The 23,674-nt window shown below is 39.2% G+C and overlaps 1 protein-coding gene across 2 annotated transcripts in view; it reads left to right on the plus strand.

Annotated features, from left to right (window-relative positions):
• The window catches only part of COL5A1 (collagen type V alpha 1 chain), a 296,840-nt gene extending 281,916 nt beyond the window's left edge, over positions 1–14,924 (plus strand). For both annotated transcript variants that reach the window (XM_072632909.1, XM_072632910.1), the window contains exons 65-66: positions 5,324–5,557; positions 12,227–14,924. In XM_072632909.1, coding sequence (XP_072489010.1) covers positions 5,324–5,557; positions 12,227–12,373 — 381 coding nt within the window. In that variant the 3' untranslated portion in view covers positions 12,374–14,924. The remainder of the gene's footprint in view (positions 1–5,323; positions 5,558–12,226) is intronic.
• The last annotated feature ends 8,750 nt before the right edge of the window (positions 14,925–23,674 follow it).

The raw sequence follows: 23,674 nt of genomic DNA on the forward strand, positions 1-23,674 counted from the left end.
AGTGAGGTGGATAGATGAGTGAGGGTAGAGCTCTGTGGGATGTTAAATCCCTACAGACCCAGGGATGACAAGCTCCCTTTCTGCTCTCTACAAAGGGGGTCATGCAACCAGGGGCACTTTATTCCACTTTTGGGAATCATTACAGTCTGCATTACAGCTCTGAGAGGGAGTGAACAGAATTATAGGGGGGAAGTTCCCCCAATATCCAGGTTCCCATAGATCATAGAACAGTCTTTACTGTTCACCAATATCCTCTCCTTTTAGAAGTCCATTAAAGGAGACCATGGTGTGCTATTCATTTCCCAGTCATTACTCAGAATATCCCAGAAAGCTTTCTTGGACCTTTAGTTTTGGTAGCAGACAGCTAACCAAACTCAAAAATTCAAAGAAAAATACCTCCTTCTATTACTGTTGCTTTCAAATCATTATTCCTCATCCCCTTCTCAGCATCTGCGGATGCCTGAATGAATTTTCAATGAGGGCCACTCCTTGTGGGATATTATAGTTTATCCTTGCTGTCACAGACATAACACATGGAACTAAAATTTCCTGGGGACTTCTGTTCCTCCACCTGGAAAAAGGACTTCATTCCATTGAGCTGTGGTGGCCCTTCCACACAGAGATGCAACCTAAAAAGGAAGGTGATGTCTCGTGAAAATTCTATCCTGTTGACAGACTGCCCCTGAAGGAGCAGCTTGCTGTTTCAGATCCTTCTGTGCCCTAGTGATTTTCTTCTGATCTCTTCCCTCTGGCATGCATTCTTTCTCATAGTCAGTCATATTTCCCTCTCAGAAGGACCACCCAGCCGGAACCTGATCTCTGGTTTGTATATCATTCTTTTTCTTATATATTCCTGGAACTTGGTTTATCATAACCATTTAGGGTCATAAAGTCAGGTAGGGACCACCGAGACCACTGAACACTTGCTTTGTTTTCAAATAAAGGGAAGGAGCAGAAGTGTTGCTGTCTAAGGAAATGATTCCTGGTAATGAATCTGCAACCCTGACTAAGGATGTCTACAGGGTCATAAAATTCTCCCCTAAATCTCGACCCCCCCAAAAAATATAGTCAAAGAAAAATTAGTTTTAATTCATCTTGATTTTTTAAAATTGGGTAATTGTAGGGTGGAGAAATGCCATGAAATTAAATAAGAGGTAGTCACATCTTCAGAAAGTATAATAGTAAAATTAATAATTAGATATTTGTAGGTTTTATGGTCTGAAACAAAATCACCCATTGTTAGAATTAGAAGGGACCTTAGGGATCATCATATTTATCCCTTATTTTACTAATGAATAAATCAAGACCCAGATAAATGAAATGAATTACTAAAGGTCACAGACCAGAACTAGGATTTGAACTCAAGTCTTTCAACCCCAAACACCATGGTTTGGTTTGGTCTTTTTTTCTCACTAGATTTGATCCATCTTTATTTAATGTCCAGTTTTTGTTTAGGGAGGGAAAAGACTTGGTCCCATCTTGTAGAGCAGATACTTTTGCAATTGTCTTCTGGAAAAAGAAAAAGAATTTTCTCTGTGTCATGACCTCCAGAGTCATTCATGTTTCCTGATATACTAGACATTATTAACTACTTGCAATTTGCAAAATATGCATTGTTCCTCTCCATGAAAAAGTCTGAGAGCTGAAGTTCACCTGAAAAAAATCTGGAAGTTTTGGTAAGCTAGACTCAGGATGAGTCTACAATGAGGTATGGCAGACAAAAAGACTGATGGGGTCTTAGACTCCATTAAGAAAAGTTATAGTGTCCAGGACCAGGAGGGTTATACCCTTATGGTCAACTGTGCCCTGGTCACATCACATCTAGGTCTTTATATTCAGATGTGGTAGCCACATTTTGAGATGAGCATTAATAATTTGAAGAACATTCTGAAGGAGGGCCACCAAGATAGTGAAAGGCCTCAAGGTCTCACCATATGGGGAACATTTAAAGGAACTAGTCATGTTAGCCTAAAGATGAGAAGACTGAAGGGAAAACAATAACTGTCATCGAAGGTCACAAAATGGAAGGCTTGGATTTAATAGGCTTGGCTGTGGAAGTATAAAATGAGGAGCACTGGATGGAAGTTATAAAATCGCAAATTTAGATTTAATATGAGGAATAACTTCCTGATAAATAGGGATCTCCAGTAATAGAGGGGAATATCATGGTTTCCCCCTCAGTGCAGGTCTTCAATCCAGATGGTCCATTATAAGGTGTATTACAGAGAGAATTCCAGGTCAATGTGGCCTCTAAGATTCCTTCCAGTTCTCACATTCTGTAAACATGTATTGGTTTCAATCATTTGATTCTGTATGGCCAAAATATTTTTTAAAACAGAATTTTCTAATAAAGTATGTATCCCTCTAAATAAATTCTCTGTGAGCTTTGTCTTTGGTTTTAATGGCAAAGACCTTTTATTAGAGCAAAACCTCATTGACCTTTGCTCTGTAGGAGGTTTCTACTCTGGGACCATGCCTCCACTTGTGTTTCTAACTCATCAGGATTCAAGCATCTCACCAACATAGGAATTAAGCAGCTCCTGATTCAACCAACAGAATCAATCACCAGCTACCTTTCACTCCATTTTAGGATTTCAACCCAATTAGAAAACAAGTGTTAACATGAATTAGTTATCTGACCTGACCAGCTCTTCCCAATCCATTCAGTTTCCAGCTCCTTCATAAAAATTTCCTTGATTACTCTAGGTGGAACTGATCTCTCCTCCTGGGAACATTGTGGTGTAGTGGAAAAGCCACTGGTTCTAAAATCAAAGAACATTGAGTTCAAGTTCTAAAACTTACTAAAACTTACTACCTATGTGACCTTGGGCAAGTCACTTAACTGTGGGCCTGTTTCCTCATCTGTAAAATGAGGGCATTGGACCAGATGACCCCTGAGTCCCCAACAAACTCTATATCTATAATTCTATAATACTGTGAACATCTCTGCCTCCCAGACAACTAAGATTTAAATACAAAATTATATTGACAGGTTGCCAACAACATGGGTGGAGGGAATTCCTTCACTCATGAATTCACAACTCCTTGACATGCTGACCAAGTGCCATTTGGCACTTATGCACTGCCCTGTTTCATGATATCTCTTCATGTATGTTTATGTTTGCTACGTATCTAGATTATAAATTCCTTAAGTATCTCATATTTCCTTGTATTCCCTTCTCCTCCACTATCCAGAATGGTGCCCCAAATATAGGAGATATCAACAAATAGTCTTTGATTGATAAGCTGTTTAAATGATGACTACCTTATATTAGAAAATTGCTTCATCAGCCATCTATTGCTAATGGAGTCAAGGAGGATGACCTTTGTTCCCCTGACCATTGTTCCATGACTCTTTAGGGAAAGCTTAGAGAGTGTTTTTATTGTCTCTCCCGGCTCTGGGATTATTTTTTCCCAGGAGATTTAGGAAACCAGCCCCTTTTCAATGCCAAGCAACCCAGCTGTAACTGTAGATGGGGAAAATATGCATCCATCTGTGAAGAATGGAATGACAGGCCAGAGTCTGCCTACTGGAGATATTTTTCCTTGATACGGATAGGGTTATAAAGACTGTATGGAGGAGCCACATATAATCAGAAGGATACTGAGATCTCCAGATGTCAGCACTCTTTGACTCCCCAAGCAGTTTCCCCAGAATGTGCCAAAGGGACCAAGGCCCAAGTGTCACTCTTCAGATGGGGCTCCAACATATTCAATCCAGTTCTGTTGGCAGGGACATATTGAAACAGAGCATCTTCTCATGTTTTAAATTGAGTTTTGGTTTCTACTCTTCATTTTCCAGTGGCACAAATGAAGCAATTGCCTTATTAAGCTAAGGGCTGTTGATTAGCAATTTTACGATCTCAAAAGTTGCTTAAAAATATGAAGCCTCAGGCTAACTTCACCCTTGTGGGAACATTCCCAATCCCGTTGTTAGAGTGGGCTTAAAGAATGCAAATTCACTTTTCTATGATCCTAAGTAAGACCCAATTAGGTTGAATCTATCACCAAAATACAGCCAAATCCACAGTATAATCCGCAGCCTAATAGGCATCCCTTTGATATTGACCATTATTCAGGGATGTTCTTTCGCTTGTTCCCTTCCCTTTGGTGTGAATGTTGGAGACTTGGCAGTATTGATAGTCCAGGAAATAAAAGCCTAAGCTACCAGTGTTCCTATCGCCTGCTCTCTCCTTCTTCTAACACGGAAATGCAGCCTTCTGAATGTTATATGGCACCCTTATGAGGCAGCATGCCCACTTTGGAAGATGTCACCAAGCCTTTTAGTTAGCTGATATCCATCCTAGTTAGTGTGGGACAGAATTTACTGTGGAATAGGAGACTTTCTCCAAAATCTGCCCCTGGACCCAGATATTTCTTACCCTGTCCTCGAGGCTGGATGACTCCCTATTGAAGCTGTAGGTCTCACGTAAATATGACAGACGTTCTCCAAGGTCCTCATCCTGGTTGCTTTAAGCCAGATTTTCAGAACTGCCTGCTCTTTGTATGATCTAAAGACAATTAGAGCAACCCTTGATTTAAAGAAAAATGTAAATTGTTATTGTTGTTGTTACATAATTCCTGATCTAGAGACTATGAAAGGTACAGAAGTTTAAGTATGACCCCTAGAAAGGATAAAGGAAATGTAAGAGTATTTTTGAAATCTTATCTCTTTGGAGAAATGAGAATCACATACACAAAACAGCCTAAAAATAGGGCAAGATAGCCAAACTACAGACAGCAAATACTTAGAAATTCATACAGAGGAGAGATGATGCAGAGATGAGGTGGTCAAGGAAAGCTCTGAAGCAATCGTGAGACTTAAGATGATCCTTGAGCTTTGGCTTTTCAGACTTTGGTCAATGAGAATTCATGCATTTATTGGACAATGTTCAGTAAAATTTATAAAGCCCCTACTCTGCATAACGCACTGCCTATGTTCAGCACTGAATGAGATACAAAGTTTGGATTAAACAGGGTCATCTATCATCCAATAAAGAAGTGAATCAGAGGTCCCTGAGGGGTCAGAATGGAGCATGATGCAGCCCATGATGAAATACAATCAGACAGTACCTTTTGAACCTGTGCATTCCTAAAGCAGCTGGTTTTGTTTCCATTAAAAAAAGGCTTACAGGTGTGTTAATGCGGTCCAAAGATGTTCAACTCTGGTTTTACATTGTATTTCAAATGATTTAAAAAAATGGTACTGCAATTTGGAAAGCACAAAGCACTATATGGAAATGCCAGGATTTTATGAGTCATTTGTTATTGTTATATCACTGTCTAGTTTCTCCTGTCCCTCCTTGTCTCCAATACCCTTTAGCTCTCCTATGTGGACTCAGAGGGGAATCCAGTCGGAGTGGTACAGATGACGTTCCTCAGGCTCCTCAGTGCTTCAGCACGTCAGAACATCACTTACAACTGCTACCAATCAGTCGCCTGGCAGGATGCCACCACGGGCAGCTATGACAAAGCCATTCGCTTCTTGGGCTCCAATGATGAAGAGATGTCCTATGACAACAATCCTTACATCAGAGCTCTCATGGATGGTTGTGCAGTAAGTATCTCATTGGCACCATGGTCAGCACACCCTACAACTGGGGCCAAGATCAAGGATTTGGACAAGTTGATGAACATTTAGATTTATAGGATTAGCTATGGACTGGACTGTGATTTCTTTGGAAAATTCCGGGTAAGGAATCTCCCTCTGCTAATGCAAGTCAATATCGTCTCTATAAATTATAATCATATAAATTGCCTAGAACAGAGGTGTCAAACACAGCTGAACCAGATTAAAATCGAATTGGCAAATATTTAACAAAATAAATAAAAATACAATAAAACATAGATAATGTCATTATGTGGCTTTCCAAGTCAATATATAGCCCAAAGGGATCCTTATATAGGATTTAGTAGCCCTGTTTCTATTTGAGTCTGACACCACTGACCTAGGATACTGAGAGATCCAGTAATTTGTTCAAATTTGCACAGCCAGTGTCAGAGGCAGGATTTGGGCCCAGGTCTTCCTGGTTTCAAGGCCAGCTCTCTACCCACTTTGCAACACTGCTTCATACACACGCGCACACACACACACACACACACACACACACACACATACATATATAGTATATGAAGGTATGTGTATTGCATATATGCATGATGAGTATGTTTGTTTGTATATACATTTATGTGTACATAAACACACACAGACTTATACTTATCATGCACATATATGCATGCATCCCTTTGATCACAAAGGGGACAGGGTTTAGAGAACTCACTCCAACCCAATTGCTGGGGAAACATCTCGAAGTCCTACTCATGGTGGCTTAGGGACCATATCTTTATATCTGTAGGGTGGTACATGCATTCCCATGAAAGAAAGATCAGAATTGAAATCCAGGTTTATGAACAAAAAGTTGCGAAGTTTTGACTGAAGGATAAAGAATGGACCTTTCCTTGATGCATCTCTGAGTGACAATGTACCTAAACTCTGTCCCTCTAGGTCCCACTGTAACTCACTGTTTGTCTTATTAGCTCATATGTGGATAGGTGCTAGGGTTTGATTCATCTCTGCAAGATAAGACTTGTGTTACGGAGGCACATATGGAATGGAGGCATTTGGGAGACTATGTGAGCCAAAAAGAATAGCTAAATGTAGATCTATCAGAGTAAGAGAGGGGTTTAAAGGATCTTACTCTTAGGATATGACAGCTACTCCAACTCCTAATAGGAAGTATCCAGATAGGCCCCGATAAAGCTGTGCCCTTCATTCAATGTGAGGAGACTGAATGCAGTTTGGGCAGAAGGGGACAATTCGATTGGCGTCCTTAATTCTCTTACGATTGTTATAAAGAGATAAGAGCATTCTTCCCTCTTCCCTAAATTCTGAAAGCTGTATTAAGACCATTGATTTTCAAGGCCTCTGAGCCTAGGGAGACCGAATACCTTTCATCTCTGCCAGAGGCTCCTGAGTCTAGCCTGGGGTACAGACAAGCTGGCAGAGCCAGTCTACAAGGAAGGAAAATAATTACACTGAAAAATGTGATAAAACAATCGGTCTGAAGGAGATCTACCCTGACATTCAAAATAAGGAACTGAGGAAATAAACAAAGTCACTTTGTTAGAACAAGGATTAGAATCAGGACTTGGAGTTCCCAACCTTCCCTAGGAGAGCAAAGAGGAGACTTGATACCTTTAATAGTTATTATTATGATAATAGTTAATATTAACTTATTCATAGTTTAATAACTAATATTTAAGCAGCTAGGTGGCCCAATGAGTAAGAATATTGGACTTGAATTCAGGGACACCCAAGTTCAAATCCTGACTCACATACTTACTAGTTGTGTGACCCTGGGCAAGTCACTCAACCTGTCGCTTAAGCCTCAGTAAAACTGGAATAATAATATCACATCAGAATCAAATGAGGTTATACATGCACAATACTTTGCAAACCTTAGAGCACTATATAAATGTTAGCTATTATTATTTATAATTTATTACAATAAATAATTATATTATAGTATAGTAATTTTAATTAATAATAATTATATTAAATATTAAATATAATAAATAATGATTATTATTTATAACATGCTCTAAGGTTTGCAAAGCTCTTTACATGTTAACTCATTTGCATCTCACAATAAATCTATGATATACATGCTGTTGCTGTTCCTATTTTACAGATAAGTACACTGAGTTTGAAAGAGATTAAGTGATTTGTCAAGACTCACATGACTAAGTACGTATCTGAGGCCGATCTTCCAAACTCCAGGTCTAGCACTTTATCTACTACTCACTCTCTACCAATAGCTTAGCAGTAAAAACATTGAGTAGCCTTTCAGCTCACTCCACAGACCCTTGGTGAATTTCCAACTTTGTACACATTCCATTGCCCCCCTCACCAGGTTTGTGTCAATTCTAGAACCATAAGTAGGACTAGGATACAGCCTAGGGCTGTATGAGGGTGTCGGAATTTATAGGGCACTTATAGCCCGTGCCTTCCTATAATGTAGAAACAACTGAGCCTGGCAGTGGTTAGCAAGACTAGTTTCAAAAGAACAAATCAGTCAGTAAGCACTCATTAAACACTTGCTGTAAGCTAGGCATGGTGCTAAATGATGGTAGTACTGAAAGAAAAGAAAAAAATTTTCAATGGCTTCTGCTCTCAAGGATCTTACAGTTTAAGGGGGGAGACAATGTGCATAGGTGTGTACAAGGTACAGAGAGTAGACTGAAGGTAACCTCGAGAGGAATGAAGTAGAAGGTGAGAGTAACAGAAAAGACCTCCTGAAGAAAGTGATGCTTAAAAGATGAGGCTTAAAAGGAAGCAGAGATTCTATGAGATGGATGCAAGGAGGGAGAACATTCTGAACATGGGTCAGCCATTGCAAAGACACAAAGGTAGATGGTGAAGCATCATTGGTGAGAAACGGTAAGCAAGCTGGTGTGGTTGGACCATGGAATGAGAGAAGCAGAGGGATAAATAAGCCAACTGGAAAGACAGAGAGGGCAGGTTGTGAAGAACTTTAAATGCCAAAAGGACTTCATGTTTGATCTGCAAGGTATCATGGAGCTACTGGAATTTATAGAGTCAGGAGGGAGGGGACGCACTTTAAAAAAAAATTTGTGTTGGCAACTGTGCGGAAAATTGATTAGAGAGAGACTTGAGAGAGGAAGGCTCATTAAGAGGCCACTGCAGTAGTCCAGGCAAGAGATATGGAGGGGTCAAGCTAAGATGGTCGTTGTGTAGGTGGAGAGAAGGGGACATCAACTAAAAGAATTGTGGAGAGAGAAACGCTAAAACTTGACAATTTATTAGATATGTTAGGTGAATGAAAATGAAGAGCCAAGGGATTATAACAGTAATAGCTCATACTTATATAGAACCTTAAGGTTTTCAAAGCTATATTCCTATATTTTTTCATTTGATCCTCACAATAACCTAGTAGGTAGGTGCTACTATGATGTCCATGTTGTAGGTTGGGAAACCAAGGCTGTGAAAGGTTAATAACTTGACCAGGACCGTACAACTAGTAATTGTCTGAAATGTGCTGGGTTTGAGATGTCAGTGAGGCATCTCATTTGAAATGTAGGTTGTTGGTGATTTGGACCTGGAGCGTAGAAGGGAAACTAGGGCTGGACATATAGATTTGGGAATCATAAGCAGAGTGATGATAATTGAATCTTTAGGGGTTGAAGAGATCACTAAGAAAAATTGTGGAGAGAAAAGAGGAGAGTGCATAGCATAGAACCTTGGGAAACACCCAGTTAGTGGGAGATCCAGGAAGAGAGACTGTAAAGTAGTGGCCAGATGGAGGGGAAGAGAACTAGGAGACCAAAAACCCAGAGAGAAAAGAGTATATTTGGGAGAGAAGGTGGTCAGTGGTGTAGAGTGGTGTCGGGAAGATTTCAGGATAAAGACTGAGAAAAGGTCATTAGATTAGATAAGAGATTATTGGTCAATTGGGAGAGAGGAAGACCCCCCAAAATGGGAACTAGTCTCTGGTCCTCCCCACACCTAACCCTCCTATTATCAGCTCTTCCATAGGCTCATAAGACTATGGGGACCCTGTTTCTGGGAAGGGCTTCAAAGGGCTCCATTTGGGAAAGACCAAGAAGACCATGGTCACTCTTCTTGATATTTAATTAGTCTAGACATGTCCCCAAACACCATTACTTTACATAATGACTCACTATGAACTTTTCCAGGAATTTACCCCAAATCTGTTTATAATCCCAACCCATCCTTCCTCTCAGGAGAATATGTTCCATTTATTTTCTTCCCACTACATAAAGTAGGATGGTTTATTATTGGTCCTAAACTCCTCCCGTACAATATTCAGTGAGGGTTTCTCTTGTGCTTGGTGTGTAATTTAAACAATCATAGGTTCATAGAGTCAGAGCTGGAAGGGGATTCAGAAATTCAGTGTATTACATTTTAGGAAACTGAGACCCAAGGGGGTTAAATGATTTGAAGTAGTAAGTGGCAGGGGTGGGATTTGAACACAGATCCTCTGACTTCCCCATTCTGTCTCTATCATGAGTCCATTCCTTTCCCCTCATCTCTCCCTTCAGATCCAGTAAACTCCGGCACTGGTTTTCTCTGCTTCATCTGTGAACAGCCCCAACATGTAGTATTCACTGTTAGCCAATAATGGCCGGACCTAAGAGGAAGACATTTTAAGGTCTTAGCCCTCTACTCAGGCAATACACAATCTAACTTCCTACCCTCATTAGTTCCATTTTCTGATACTGCCAGTCCCTCCCCCCACCATGCCCCTTAGCCCACTACAGATGGCCAAATCCTCCCTGACTGACCAACTAGCTGTTATGTTGGTGAATTCCACCTCTCCCTCCTGGCCCCCTCTAGTTCCTTAGACAAGGAGTTTCCAAAGAAACGCAGGAGGCACATATAAGGCTAGAACACCCACTGTGACCGAAGAGACTTGGATTGGTTTGTATTGTAATGGCAAATACCAAAGGAACTGAGGTTCTAATTCCTGGGCCATTATTTGGATGTGTTAACCACAGATCTTACTGCCCTGATGGGCTCAGTTGCTGGGATGTGCCCACTCCTTTGGAGAGAAACCAATCCTGGAGTGTGATGGGCTGAAAGGCTATATTGCATAAATTCACTTGTTTGTGCAGTTTTGCACGCCCCAGGGGGAACATTGTTGCTACCATAATAGTTATTTATGTTTTTGAAATGGCGGGGTGACCAGCCAGCCCAGTAAAACAGTCAGAGCCCTTGAGGATTCTATCAAACTTTCAATATGTCCTCTCAAAACACTTTGGTAATCATAGGCACGCAGCCCATAAATTCTGATGAAATTGCAAATATCTGTTTGGCAACTTCCGCCCCTTCCTTAGGGAGGTGAAGGGACTACATTGAAATCACTGTGAATTTCTCATTCCCTGTCTTAGACTCAAAAGGTGGGGGGTGGGGACTGATAGAGTTCTATATTTTTACATAGCAAATCCTATAGTAAACCTACAGCCTTCCCTTGGAAGAGACCTTAAGAGGTCATCTAGTATAATCTCTACCCTCCCAAATGACCCTCCAGATATACTCACTAGGTCTGCTATACTTCCCCCCAAGTTTCCCTGAAGTTTCAAGGTATAGAAGATACTCATGTTCTGTCTGCCTAAAATTAGGCCAAATTCACTGACCTTTCTATTACCTTGAAGAAGCAATGTGACATGGCAGATAACATGCTAGATATGAAAACAAGAATTCCTGAGTTCACATCCCATTTATGATGCTTACTACGTAGTCACAGAGTCACCTCTCAGTCTCGGTTTCCTAATCTGTAAAATGGGGAGTAATATTAATGATGGTGCTTGCCTCAAAGGGTTATTGTGAAACTCAGATGAGGTTATATTTGTAAAAAAAACCCTTCAAAAGCTTCAAAAGACTATATGAATATTAGATATTAAGTAATTTGTCATTGACATTTAATAGAAATACTATTATATTGACTAGAATTCAGAAGACCTAGATCTCAGCCCTACAACTAATTCTGTATGGCCTTGGTACAAGTCACCTCACCTCTATGTGAGTCCTGTTTCTACATCTGTACTGTAAGGATGCTAGACTTGTGCTCTCTAAAATCCCCTCCAGTTTCATGGTCCTACATTTTGTGGTTCCCATACATGAATGGATTCTAGCCTTCTAGACCACAGGGAAGCTGGATAGCCACACTTGATTCTATCCAGTTGCTATTATTAATGGACAGTGATATGAATCCTTAATAGAATTTGTCTCTTGGGGTCCAAATTTGATTTTCCCTAGCAAACTATTTAATATATCTAGGTGGTGCAGTGAATAGAGTGCTGGGCCTGGAGTCAGGAAGACTCATCTTCATGAATCCAAATCCAGTCTCAGACACTTACTAGTTACATGACCCTGGGCAAGTCACTTAATCCTGTTTTTTCCTCAGTTTCCTCATCTATAAAATGAACTGCAGAAGGAAATGACAAACCACTCCAGTATCTTTGCCAAGAAAACCCCAAATGGGGTCATGCAGAGTCAGACATGACTGCACAACAGCAAACCATTTGTATTAGACTACTACATGAAGGTGATCTAGTTAGCATGTAACCCAATATACATTTCACTGGAAGCCAGTTGTATGTAATGATTGCACTAACCTCCCGGGATTGGGCTTAATCAGTCTTTCTGTCTCTCTCTCCCTTTTCCCTGTCCATGTAATTTTAGACAAAGAAAGGCTACCAGAAAACTGTTCTTGAAGTCAACTCCCCCAAAGTGGAACAAGTGCCTATCGTGGATATTATGTTTAATGACTTCGGTGAAGCCTCACAGAAATTCGGATTCGAAGTGGGACCAGCTTGCTTCATGGGTTAAGAGCCACCCAAAACTAGTCTCCAAATGAGCAACCTCGTAACCTCATTTCACCATTTTTGTTTTTTTTGTTTTTTGCGTGTTACACGCGCGTTCTGATACTGGACAGCAAATGGTCTCTTTTTTAAATCCACCCCAGCCCCTTCCAATCCACCTGAATTCAACTGTGCCATTGCACTCACTGTGTTGAATCTAAAACCAAGAAAGAGAATGAAGCAAAGAGAGAACCCCTCCCCCTAACAGGAACCAAATCACATGATCTAGATGAATCATCCATGGCAGGCAGCCAATCAAAAGCCAAGTACTGTACATCCCACCAAATGCTTGCTTCTCCAGTTTCTCTATGGACTTCACAATTCATCCACTCCAATATATCATGGCAAAAGAAGAAAAAAAAGTGGGGCAAAGACTTTTCTTATTACAGCTTGCAACCGATCAGTATTTATGGACCATGTTTTGTTTTTAGAAATAACAAAAGAAACTTGAAAATGTGTGATTCACTTGATCTTCAAAAAATGTTCCGAAGCAAATTTTGTAAAGGTCATTTCCACAATTGTTAGTGCTTCCATTTATTAAAAAATATCCCCCCAAAGATGATTGCTAAATGTCGTTCTCTGCATACCTTTCCCATGTACTAAAGGTGCTTATATTTTTGTAAGTTTGTAAGTAAATATTTGTATTGTAGATTATTATAAATGTTAAGTATTCCTGGCTTCTCGCTATGCATGCAGATGAAACCACAATTCCAATGGGAAACTCTAGAAACAGGGACACCTCGTCTGAATGCCGTTCTTGCTCTCCTTTACTAATTAGCAATGGGAGTCCTCAGCTGAGAAACTGCCACAGAACGGAAAAGTCTACAAGTAAGCAAGAATTCATGCCGGAGTGGGCTGCCCACGAAAAAAGCAAAACAAAGTCATGTTGGTGCCACTGTTCCCTGAGACATTTCATCAACTCTATTTTTTAAATGAAAAAAAATAAAGCAACAACTAAAGAGGAACCTAATTTCCAATTCTGCCTTTTCTATGCATGTTTCCCTTCATAGACAAGTTTAAATTAATTTGCAATTATTTCCGGAAAAAAAATACATTTCCTTTTTCTTCCTGTTAGATCCTGATGGGAGAATGTATATGGCCGGGAAATCTTGTTTTCTATAAATGATAAGTGAAAATTGGTGCTTTGTTTTTAAACCTTTCTTTTGTGGTGCTATCTTAAGAACTCCTTAATACAACACTGGGGGTGCCCAGTCATGATGCATTCTCCCTACTTTCTGTGCATTGGCAGTTGCCTGTATAGCCTGTGCCTCATGCCCTGGACCATAATATAAATTCATGTCATTTTCACACCCATTCAGTATGTGGAAAGCCCTCTCCCCATGCCCATACTCCCTCTCTGCCTTTGTCTTATTGTCTTATTGGTAGCGTATCATGCCCATGTAGAAAGTATTATGTGTACTAGGTTTGGAAAAAAGAAAAAGACTATTCATACATGTTCTCTGGTTGTAATTATCCCAGATTGTACTCAGTTCCTGAGTGTTTGTGGTGCTAATTTATGTTTGTTCATTGTACTGAAATGAAGATGGAACTGTCCAGTTATCATGTGAGCTGTCTAAGCTGGGCTGCCTTAAAAACAGCTTAGACAGAGAAACGTGCAATTAGCTTCATAATTCCTAGCATGGTTGCCAGAAGCCCTGCTTTCACACAGCCTTCTTTCCATGTAAGCAATTTGAATTTCCATCTGCAACAGCCACGGATGCATTCTTCTGCAGATTTCTCTCCTTGGATCTCTGCAGCAGAAACACTCCCTCCATGTATGTATGGATGTGGCTTGTCCCTCTTTGTGGGGTAGGGACCTGAGTTTGAGTTGGGAAAAGCAGGTGAAGGTGGGCTCCAGGAGTCAGGAAGGAAAGGGGATCATTTACTGTGAAAAGTTATCCGCACATGATGCCCTTTCCATCTGTGAAAAACTTGAGTTGGTTTTAAGGAAGAGAGTCCAAGAGTCCCCAAGGTATTCCACTGGGATGATAGCTGAGTTTGCCACAGAAGGCTGGGATACGGACTGTTATGGTGCTTTGCCTTGGTGCCTCCCATCGTGCCTACTCATCCCAACTTGGGAAATGGTACTAGCTTAGGAAATTGCAGCAGATTCTTTGAGGGGGTCACACAAATCCCCTCCAATAAAGCAAAAATAGATGTTCATGCCAAAGAAGAGTCTAGCTCCTGGATTGGTCAGCAGTCATATTCCAAGAGGTAGCAGACAATCAAAAGCTCACAAATTCATCTCCTCAAGAGAAAAAAGCCATAGAGAATGGTTGCGTTCACACCATGCGATTTTCGTCTAGGTCATGTGATTCTGTGATGATTTCTCATAGAAGGAATTTTGTCCTTTTAATTTCTTTGTAATTTTTTTTTATTTTTTCTCCCCCTGTTGATGCCTTCAAACTATTGTAATTTGTAATGAAGTCCAAACTTTTCCCATGTCCTCTACTCCCCCCTCCCAAGACCACTTTAGCTACGGTATATGGCAATAAAATTACTTCTTATATTTGCAGAAATTCTTTTTGTGTAATTTTATTTTTTGCCCTAATATATATGACTTGAATAGATGTTGATTAAAAGGAAGAAAAGGAAAAAAAAACTTCTATGGAAGAGATTCTAATACATAAAGCCCTTTGAAATATACCATCAAATGACGTATTGTGCATTTCCTCAGAGCCCAGTAAACATGTCATATAATTTAACTGTAATGCCCAGGGAAGGGGTATTTTTAAATATTTTAAACCTGTGTAACAAAGGAATAAAATGTAATAGTTTTTTTTCAATAAATCAAGTTTCCTGTTTCCACCTTAACCAAAGTGATGTGGATGTCTTCTTAAGTATGTTGGAACCTGATTACACCCTCTTCCCCTGCATTCACTGGTGTGCCAACAGACTCTGAGAAGGTCAAGAGTTCCCCAAAATAATGAACTTTATTAAAGAGAGACAAGTAAGACAAATTCTTTAGAGAGACAACTTTCTTTTTTAATTTCAGAAATGAAGCCTCCCCTTTAAATGTACAGCTACACATGATGAATTTGTTTCTTTTAAATAGTAAATCAGTTCATAAGCATTTATTAGATACTTACTGTGTGCCAGGCACTGTACTCCAGGGAGGTGTTGGAAAGGGGCAAATCTCCAGCTTACTTAGCATCTACTTTTAGCTTGTCTCCCTCAGACACTGAAACACATCATGGAACTCTTCACTCCAATGCAGTTGGCACAGTTGAAAAGATCATAGGCCACATTACTATTGGGAATTTTCACAGGTAGTCATGGGAGAAACTTTGAAAATTAAAAGGATTAGTCAAGTCATAGGATTATAGTGGGAAAAACTCAGAATGGAAGCCAAGAGAACTGGATTCTAGTCCTGAGTCACTGATTTACTGGGTTATTTTCATAAATCATTTCATTAATGTAAGCCTGTTTCTGCATCTGTAAAAGGAGAGTGGGATCAGATCATTTTTAAGATTCCCTTCCAACTCTAATATTGTGAATGATGTTAAGTCAAATGATCTCTTAACTTATTCTCTTTTTGAGTTTGGAAGAATCTAGGCCAGGAGCAGAGTATCTGGTGAGTATGAACTTTGCTTCTGTCAATTAAGAAAGTGTTTCTTAAATGTTTACTATGCATCCAATTCTATGTTCAGTGCTGAATGTGGGAAAGTTGGGGATATTGAGAGAACACATAGTTTCTGCTCTCTAGGAAATTAGAGTCTAGTTGCAAATATGCAAAAATTAAAGAATCGGATGGAATAGACTATATTTGAGCCAAAAACTTTTTTGGGTACAGACTATGTACAATGGAAGGTCAGGAGGAGAGACCAGCATGAGTCATAGTATTAAAAAAATTCTGAAAGAACGTCTAGAACTAGTTTAGAGAGAAAGGGTAAAAGAAGATATTCTAGGAAGTAAAGCAATAGTAAAATCACCCTACTGGGGGGTCATAAGATCATTGAGCTGAAAGGGACCTCAGCAGCCATCTAGTCCACTTCCATTATTTTATAGGTGAGGAGACTTGAAGGTTAATTGACATGCACAAGATCATGCAGAGAGCACTAAAAAAGTGGCAAGTATTTTGGCTGCATTTAAAAATTTTTAGTATGCATTTTTAACATTCTTTTCTTTTTAAATTTTGAATTCCATATTCTCTCCCACCCTCCCATGCCCTATGCATTGAGAAGGCAAACAACATATCAATTACACATGTGAAATCATGCAAAACATATGACCATATTAGCCATATTACAAAAAAGCAAGAAAAATAAAGTGAGAAAATCATACTTCAACTTGCACTCAGAGGTCTCTCTGGAGGTCGTTAGCATTTTTTTCACCATAAGTCCTTTGGAGATGTCCTGGATCATGGTATTGATCAGTTAGCTGTCTTTCACAGTTAATCATCACGGCCACATTGTTGTTACTATGTACAATGATCTCCTTGTTCTGCTCACTTCACTTTGTATCAATTGTTATTGATGTTGCCATGGTTTCTGAAATACTCTCTTCATCATTTCTTTTATTTTTAATTTTATTTTTCCCTATAATATGTACAAATAATTTTCACATTCTTGTTTCAAATTTTGAATTCCAAATTCTCACCTCCTCCTCCCCCCAAGTTGAAAAGGCAAGTGATTTGCCATTGGTTATACTGTGTAGTCATACAAAACAAATTTCCAAAGAAGTCATGCTGTGAAAGAAAGTACAGTAACAGAAAACAACAACAAGAGAAAACAAAGTAAAGAAAAGTAACTTCAATTGGCTCCACTGGTTCTTTCTTTGGAGATGGACAGCACCTTTCATCATACGTGCTTCAGAATTATCTTGGATCATTGTATTACTGAGAATAGTTAAGGTAGTCACAATAAATTATCAAGCAATATTGCTGTTACTATGTATAATGTTCTCCTGGTCCTGCTCATTTCACTTTGTATCAATTCATATAAGTCTTTCCAGGTTTTTTTCTGAGCACATCCTTGTCATTTCTTATAGAGCAATAGTATTTCATCAAAATCGTACACAACTTTTCCATCTGTTCCACAATTGATAGACTTCCCTTGAATTTCCAGTTCTTTGCCACCACTTAAAGAACTGCTATAAATATTTTTGTACATATAGGTGATTTTCTTTTTTAAAAAAATCTCTTTTGGATACAGACCTGATAGTGGTATTGCTTGGTCAAAGTATATGCATGGTTTTATAGTCCTTTGGGAATAGTTCCAAATTGTTCTCCAGAATGGTTGAATCAGTATTCAACTTCACCAATAGTGCATTGGAGTCTCAGTTTTCCCATAGCTTCTCCAACATTTATTGTTTCCTTTTCTTTCATATTAACCAGTCTGTTAGGTGTGTGGTTGTAGCTCAGAGTTATTTTAATTTGCACTTCTCCGATCAATAGTGATTTAGAGCATTTTTTTCATATGGTTATAGTTAGCTTTAGTGACTTTGTCTGAAAACTGCCTATTCGTATCCCTTGACCAGTTATCAATTGAGGAATGGCTCTTATTTCTGTAAATTTGACCCAGTTTTCTATATATTTGAGAAAGGTCTTTATCAGAGAAATTGTTGTAATTTTTTTTCACAGTAATGATGGCCAACTATGTATTCTCCTCCATTCTATTTCCCCCCTGTTTATCCTACACTCTATCCTTTCACCCTCTCCATTCTCAAAACTGTTTTGCTTATGGCTGTTACCTCACCCAATCTGCACTCCCTTCTATCAGTCCCACCCTTCTCTTATGCCCTTCCCATCCTAATTTCCTGTATGGTAAAATAGACTTCTATACCCACTTGAGTGTGTATGCTATTTCCTCTTTGAGCCAATTCCAATGAGACTAAGGTTCACATGCTCCCCTCTGCCCTTTCCCTGCACTGTAAAATCTTTTAGGCCTTTTTTATATCAGATATTTTACCTCATTCTCCCTCTTCTCTTCCTTTTCTCCCAAGGCGGTCTTCATTCTCATCCCTTAATTTTATTTTTTAGATAATCATCCATCACATTCAACTCATACCTGTGCTTTCAGTCTAGCTGCCTTAATAATAAGAAAGGTTTTAGAAGTTATAAGTATCATTTTCCCATTTAGGAATGCAAACAGTTTAACCTTATTGAATTCCTTATGATTTTTCTTTTTACTTTTTTATGCTTCTTTTGAATCTTTATTTGAAAGTCAAATTTTCTATTCAGCTCTGATCTTTTCATCAGGGTTGTTTAAAAGTTCTCAATTCATTAAATATCCATTTCTCCCCTGAAGGATTGTACTCAGTTTTTCTGGCCAAGTGATTCTTTATTGTAATTCTAGTTCTCTTGCCCTTATGGAATATCATATTCCAACCCCTCCATTCCTTTAATACAGAAGCTGCTAAATCTTGTGTTGTCCTAACTGTGGCTCAATGATATTTGACTTGTTTCTTTCTGGCTGCCTGAAGTATTTTCTTTTTGACCTAGGAGCTCTGGAATTTGATATTCCTGGAAGTTTTCATCCAGGGATATCATTCAGGAGGTGATGGATAGATTCTTTCCATTTCTATTTTACCCTCTGGATTTAAGAAATCAGAACAGTTCTCCTTGATGATTTCTTAAAATATAATGTCTAGCCTCTTTCTTTGATCATGGCCTTTGATAGTCTAATAATTCTTAAATTATCTCTCCTTAATCTATTTTCTAGGTCAGTTGTTTTTCCAATGAGATATTTCATATTTTCTTCTATTTTTTCATTCTTTTGATTGTGTTTTATTGTTTCTTGAAGTCTCCTCAGTCATTAGCTTCTAGTTGCTGAATTCTAATTTTTAAGGAATAATTTTTTTCAATGAGCTTTTGTACATCTTTTCCCACTAGGCTAATTCTGTTTTTAAGATGTTATTTTCTTCAGTGTATTTCTGAGCCTCTTTTACTAAGCTGCTAATTTTCTTTTCATAATTTTCTTGCATCATTCTTATTTCTTTTCCCATTTTTCCTCTGCTACTCTTATCTCTCTTTAACTCTTCCAGAAATTCTTATTGGGTTTGGATCCAATTAACATTTTTCTATGAGGGTTTTTCTTTTTTCTTTTGTGGGGCAGCTGTTCTCTCATTGTTATCATCTTCTGAGTTTATGTCTTTGTCTTCCTTGCCACCATAGTAGCTTTTTATGGTCAAATTCTTTTTTGTTGTTGTAGTTTGCTCATTTTTTCCAGCTAATTTCTTAACTTTGAACTTTATATTAAAGTTGGGCTCTGCTTACCTGGGGGTAGGGAAGCCCTGTCCCAAGCTGCAAACTTTATCATTCTACTGATTTCATAACTAGTTCTGGGGGTCAGCAAGTTTTTGATGCTTCTAAAGTGGTGTGATCCTGGAAGAAGTATGGTCACAGCCCTCCTGCTCTGCATTCTGGTCTTTATGCAGGAAGGCCCCCTGATCCCCTTGCAACCACAAGTACTAGTGCTCCTCTTTGCTTTGGAACTGTGATTAAGGCTCTGCTTCCTTGTGACTGACCATCAGTTCTCTTTACCCTGGAACTCTGACCCAGAACTGTGATAGAGTTGCCAATCAATGCCAGGTGTACCCAGTGCCAGCAAAGTGGTCTCTTGTAATCTCTTTCTGACCAGTTGTCTGACACCTTTCCCATCTGTGGACTGAGATCTCCTGAAGCTGCTGCTGCTGCAGAAGCCACTATTGCCACCACAGCTAGTGTGGGCTCCAGAAAAGCCTCCACCCCAGTGATACAGACTTCTCTTGCCAAATGCCAACCTCTTATTTTATTAGGCTAGAAAAATGTCTCATCCTGACATTTTGTTGGTTCTGGTGCTTCAAAATTTGATTTGAGGTATTATTTTAAAGTCATTGGAGATTAAGGTTGGGAGAGTTCAGCTGGATGACTGTCCCTAATGCACCATCTTGGCTCCTTGCCTATATTTTTATAAAGGTTTACTTATGCAGCCATTTTACACAGTCCTTGAGATGAGTGGAAAATTTGGCCTTAGGATTTTTATGGTTGGTGTGATTAAGTGCAATATTATGTCTATTGAAAGATTTGGCATTATGACACTACATAGATATCATAGCATAAAGACGCACAGAATCCATCTAACCATATAAAAATAAGTGAAGGACAATCAGAAGGAATCTTAGAGAATATCTAATCCAAACTTTCTCCTCATCTCCATTTTGTAGAAGAAGAAGAAGGGTCAGAGAGAGAAGGTGGTTTTTCCAAGGTCATACAGGTAGTAAGTGGTAGAATCCTAGTTTATACCCAAGTTGTCTGATTCCAGATCCTAATTTTTGGGAAACTACTCCCTATTATATTTCACTCTGTTATTGAAGGAATTGTTGGAAGGTATTGAAAGCAGAGGAAAAGTTCATTAACTAAAGGACCTCAATGCCTTGCATCACCCAAACAGTAACTTTAGCTATAAAAAGAGCATTGGAGTGTTTTTCTACTGTATTGTTGAGGCATGAAGAGAGTGAGAGTGTGTAGGAGGGTAGTAGCAATGTCAGCGAAGAGAAAGAAAAATACAAGAGATGCTGTGAAGGTAAAAATGACTGAACTTGACAGTTAGGATCTGAGAGGTGAAGGAGAGTGAGGAGTCAAGAATGACACACCTAGCCTTCAAGACTATGTAATTGGGAGAATGCTAGTTCATCAAGCAAGATGAAATCCAGAATTTCAGTTGAGGTGGAAGCTGGAGGGAGTTTTAGCCCCACTGAATGATCAATGTTAGCTACAACTATCATTTTTTTATTGATCTTTAAATTCAAATGTTTGGGAATGAGAAATAATCTTAGAGATCACTAAATCTAGTAATTTTGAAAAAAAAAAGACTGAGATCAGGAAGAAAAAAGAACCTGCTTCTCTCTTATAAGAGGGACTTATTCTATTATATGGTATAAGCTCCTTGAGGGCAGGCATGGTTTCATCTTTTATATTCTTATCCTCAGTGCCTAGCCTAGAACTTGGTACAAAATAGGCATTCAATAAATCAAGATGAATTAAGTGAACAAGGATTTATTAAGTTCCTACTATGTATATGCCAGGCATTGGTGATACAAAGAATGACAAAAAATAGTCTCTGCTCTCCAGAGAGCTCCTGGATCTAATAGAAGAGATAATATGCAAATGACTATGTATGAACAAAGGAGAGGATAAATTGAGGATAGTCTCAGAAGGCACTAAAATTGAGGACTGAGGAATACTTTTTGTAGAAGGTAATAATCTGTATGTGTGTGTGTGTGTGTGTGTGTGTGTGTGTGTTTGTGTTTGTCCTTCATTGCTGAAGAAGACCATGCCATCAGAGAAATAATGCATGACTTGCACTTGACTTTGTTTTGAGGGAGGGAGGGCTGTGCAGATCACCAGCCTCACTTCTCCTCCAGAGCCATCTGAATCCAGTGGCCAGATATTCATCAGGATGACTGGAGATGACCCAGGATGAGGCAGTTGGGGTTAAGTGACTTGCCCAAGGTCACAGAGCTAGTGAGTGTCAAGTGTCTGAGGTGAGATTTGAATTCAGGTCCTCCTGGACTGGTGCTCTATCCACTGCACCACCTAGCTGCCCCTTAGAAAGTAATAATCTACTTGAGACTTGGAGGAAGTCAGAGAAGTCAAGAGGCAGAGGTGAGGAGTGAGTGTGTTCCCTGTATGGGGGACAATCAGTGAAAATGCTAGGAACTGGGATGTGGAGTGTTAGGTGGGAGAAACAGTAAAGGAGTCAGTGCCATGGAATCACAGAGTATATGGAAGGAAACAAGGCTGAAGATGGAAAAAGATATCTTACTGAAAAAATGGTGAGGACTTTTAAAGTCAAATGATTTTATATTTCATCCTAGGGATAATAGGAGGAGCCACTGGAGTTTATTTACAAGGGGGTAGGGTGTGACATGGTCAGACCTATGCTTTAGAAAGATCAATATGACAGCTGAGTGGAGGATAGACTGGAGAGGGGAAAAACTTGAGTATGGGAGATCAACCAGCAGGCTATAACAATAGTCCAGACATGAAGAGAGTGAGTGTGTGTACCAGGGTAGTAGCAATGTCAGAGAAGAGAAAGAAAAATACAAGAGATGCTGTGAAGGTAGAAATGACTGAACTTGACAGTTTGGATATGAGAGGTGAAGGAGAGTGAGGAGTCAAGGATGACACACCTAGATTTCAAGACTATGTAACTAGGAGAATGCTGGTTACCTTTGACAGTAATGCAGAAGTTAGGAAGAGGAAGAGGAGAGTTCAATTTTGAATTCAGTTTTGGACATGTTTAGTTTTAGATGACTATAGGACAACCAGTCTGAGATGTCGAATATGCAGCTGGAGATGTCAGATTGGAGGTCAGGAGAGAAGTTAGGACTAGACAAATAAATCTGAGAATTGTCTGCATAGAAATGCTAATTTATTCCTTAGTATCTTATTAGGACATTAAGCAAAATGGGAGAAAGAAGAGGGCACAGAACCAAACCTTAAGGGACACTTAAACATAGCAAAACACGACCTAGATTAGAGGTTCCCAAACTTATCTGGCCCATCATCCCCTTTTCAAAAAAAATTTACTCATTGCCCCCACTGGAAATCTGCTTTCTTTAACCCTTTATTTTTTTGAAATTTGCATCATTTCAAAAATATAGTTTTTTAAAGAAATGACACATCTTAAATTTAATATTTTATTGTAAATTTGTGGGGTCCTGCATTGAAATTTTGGTGACGCAATGTTGCATCATGTAACCATATAGTATCTTATTGTAAACAAGTCATTCCATGCACATATTCCTGCTGATGCATGCTGGACATCCCAACAATGCGCTACACCCTCGTCTGCCAACAGTTGCTTCTTAAGACATGTCAGGAGCCTTCATCAGTGACTGGTTATAACTTGCAGTTTGTGTGTTTATTTAGAAAATAATGTAATCACTATGACTTTAATTCTGTTACACAATAGATGAAACATGTCCAAACAGTTTTTCAAAATATTCTTTTTTTCTTTCCTTATGCCCCTTTATTTTTATTCACCATCCCCCAATTGCACCCAAGGCTACTATCATCTCCCTGAATCATTCCAACACCCCACTGAGGGGCAGTATTGCCCATTTGGGGCAATCTAAGATGAAGATAAAGGAAAGGAGACTAAGAAGGAGTGGTCAGAAACGTAGGACAACTGGGAAAAGCAATATCATGAAAATCTAGACAGAAGAAGATGGGATCAAGGAGAAGAGTGATCAACAGTATCTAAGGCTATAGGAAGGTCAAGGAGAATGAGAATGAAGAAAAAGCCCATTGGATGTGGCAAATAAGAGATCATTAGTAACTTTG

The sequence above is a fragment of the Notamacropus eugenii genome, chromosome 1 (genome assembly GCF_028372415.1).
Source record: "Notamacropus eugenii isolate mMacEug1 chromosome 1, mMacEug1.pri_v2, whole genome shotgun sequence".
Taxonomy (NCBI): domain Eukaryota; kingdom Metazoa; phylum Chordata; class Mammalia; order Diprotodontia; family Macropodidae; genus Notamacropus; species Notamacropus eugenii.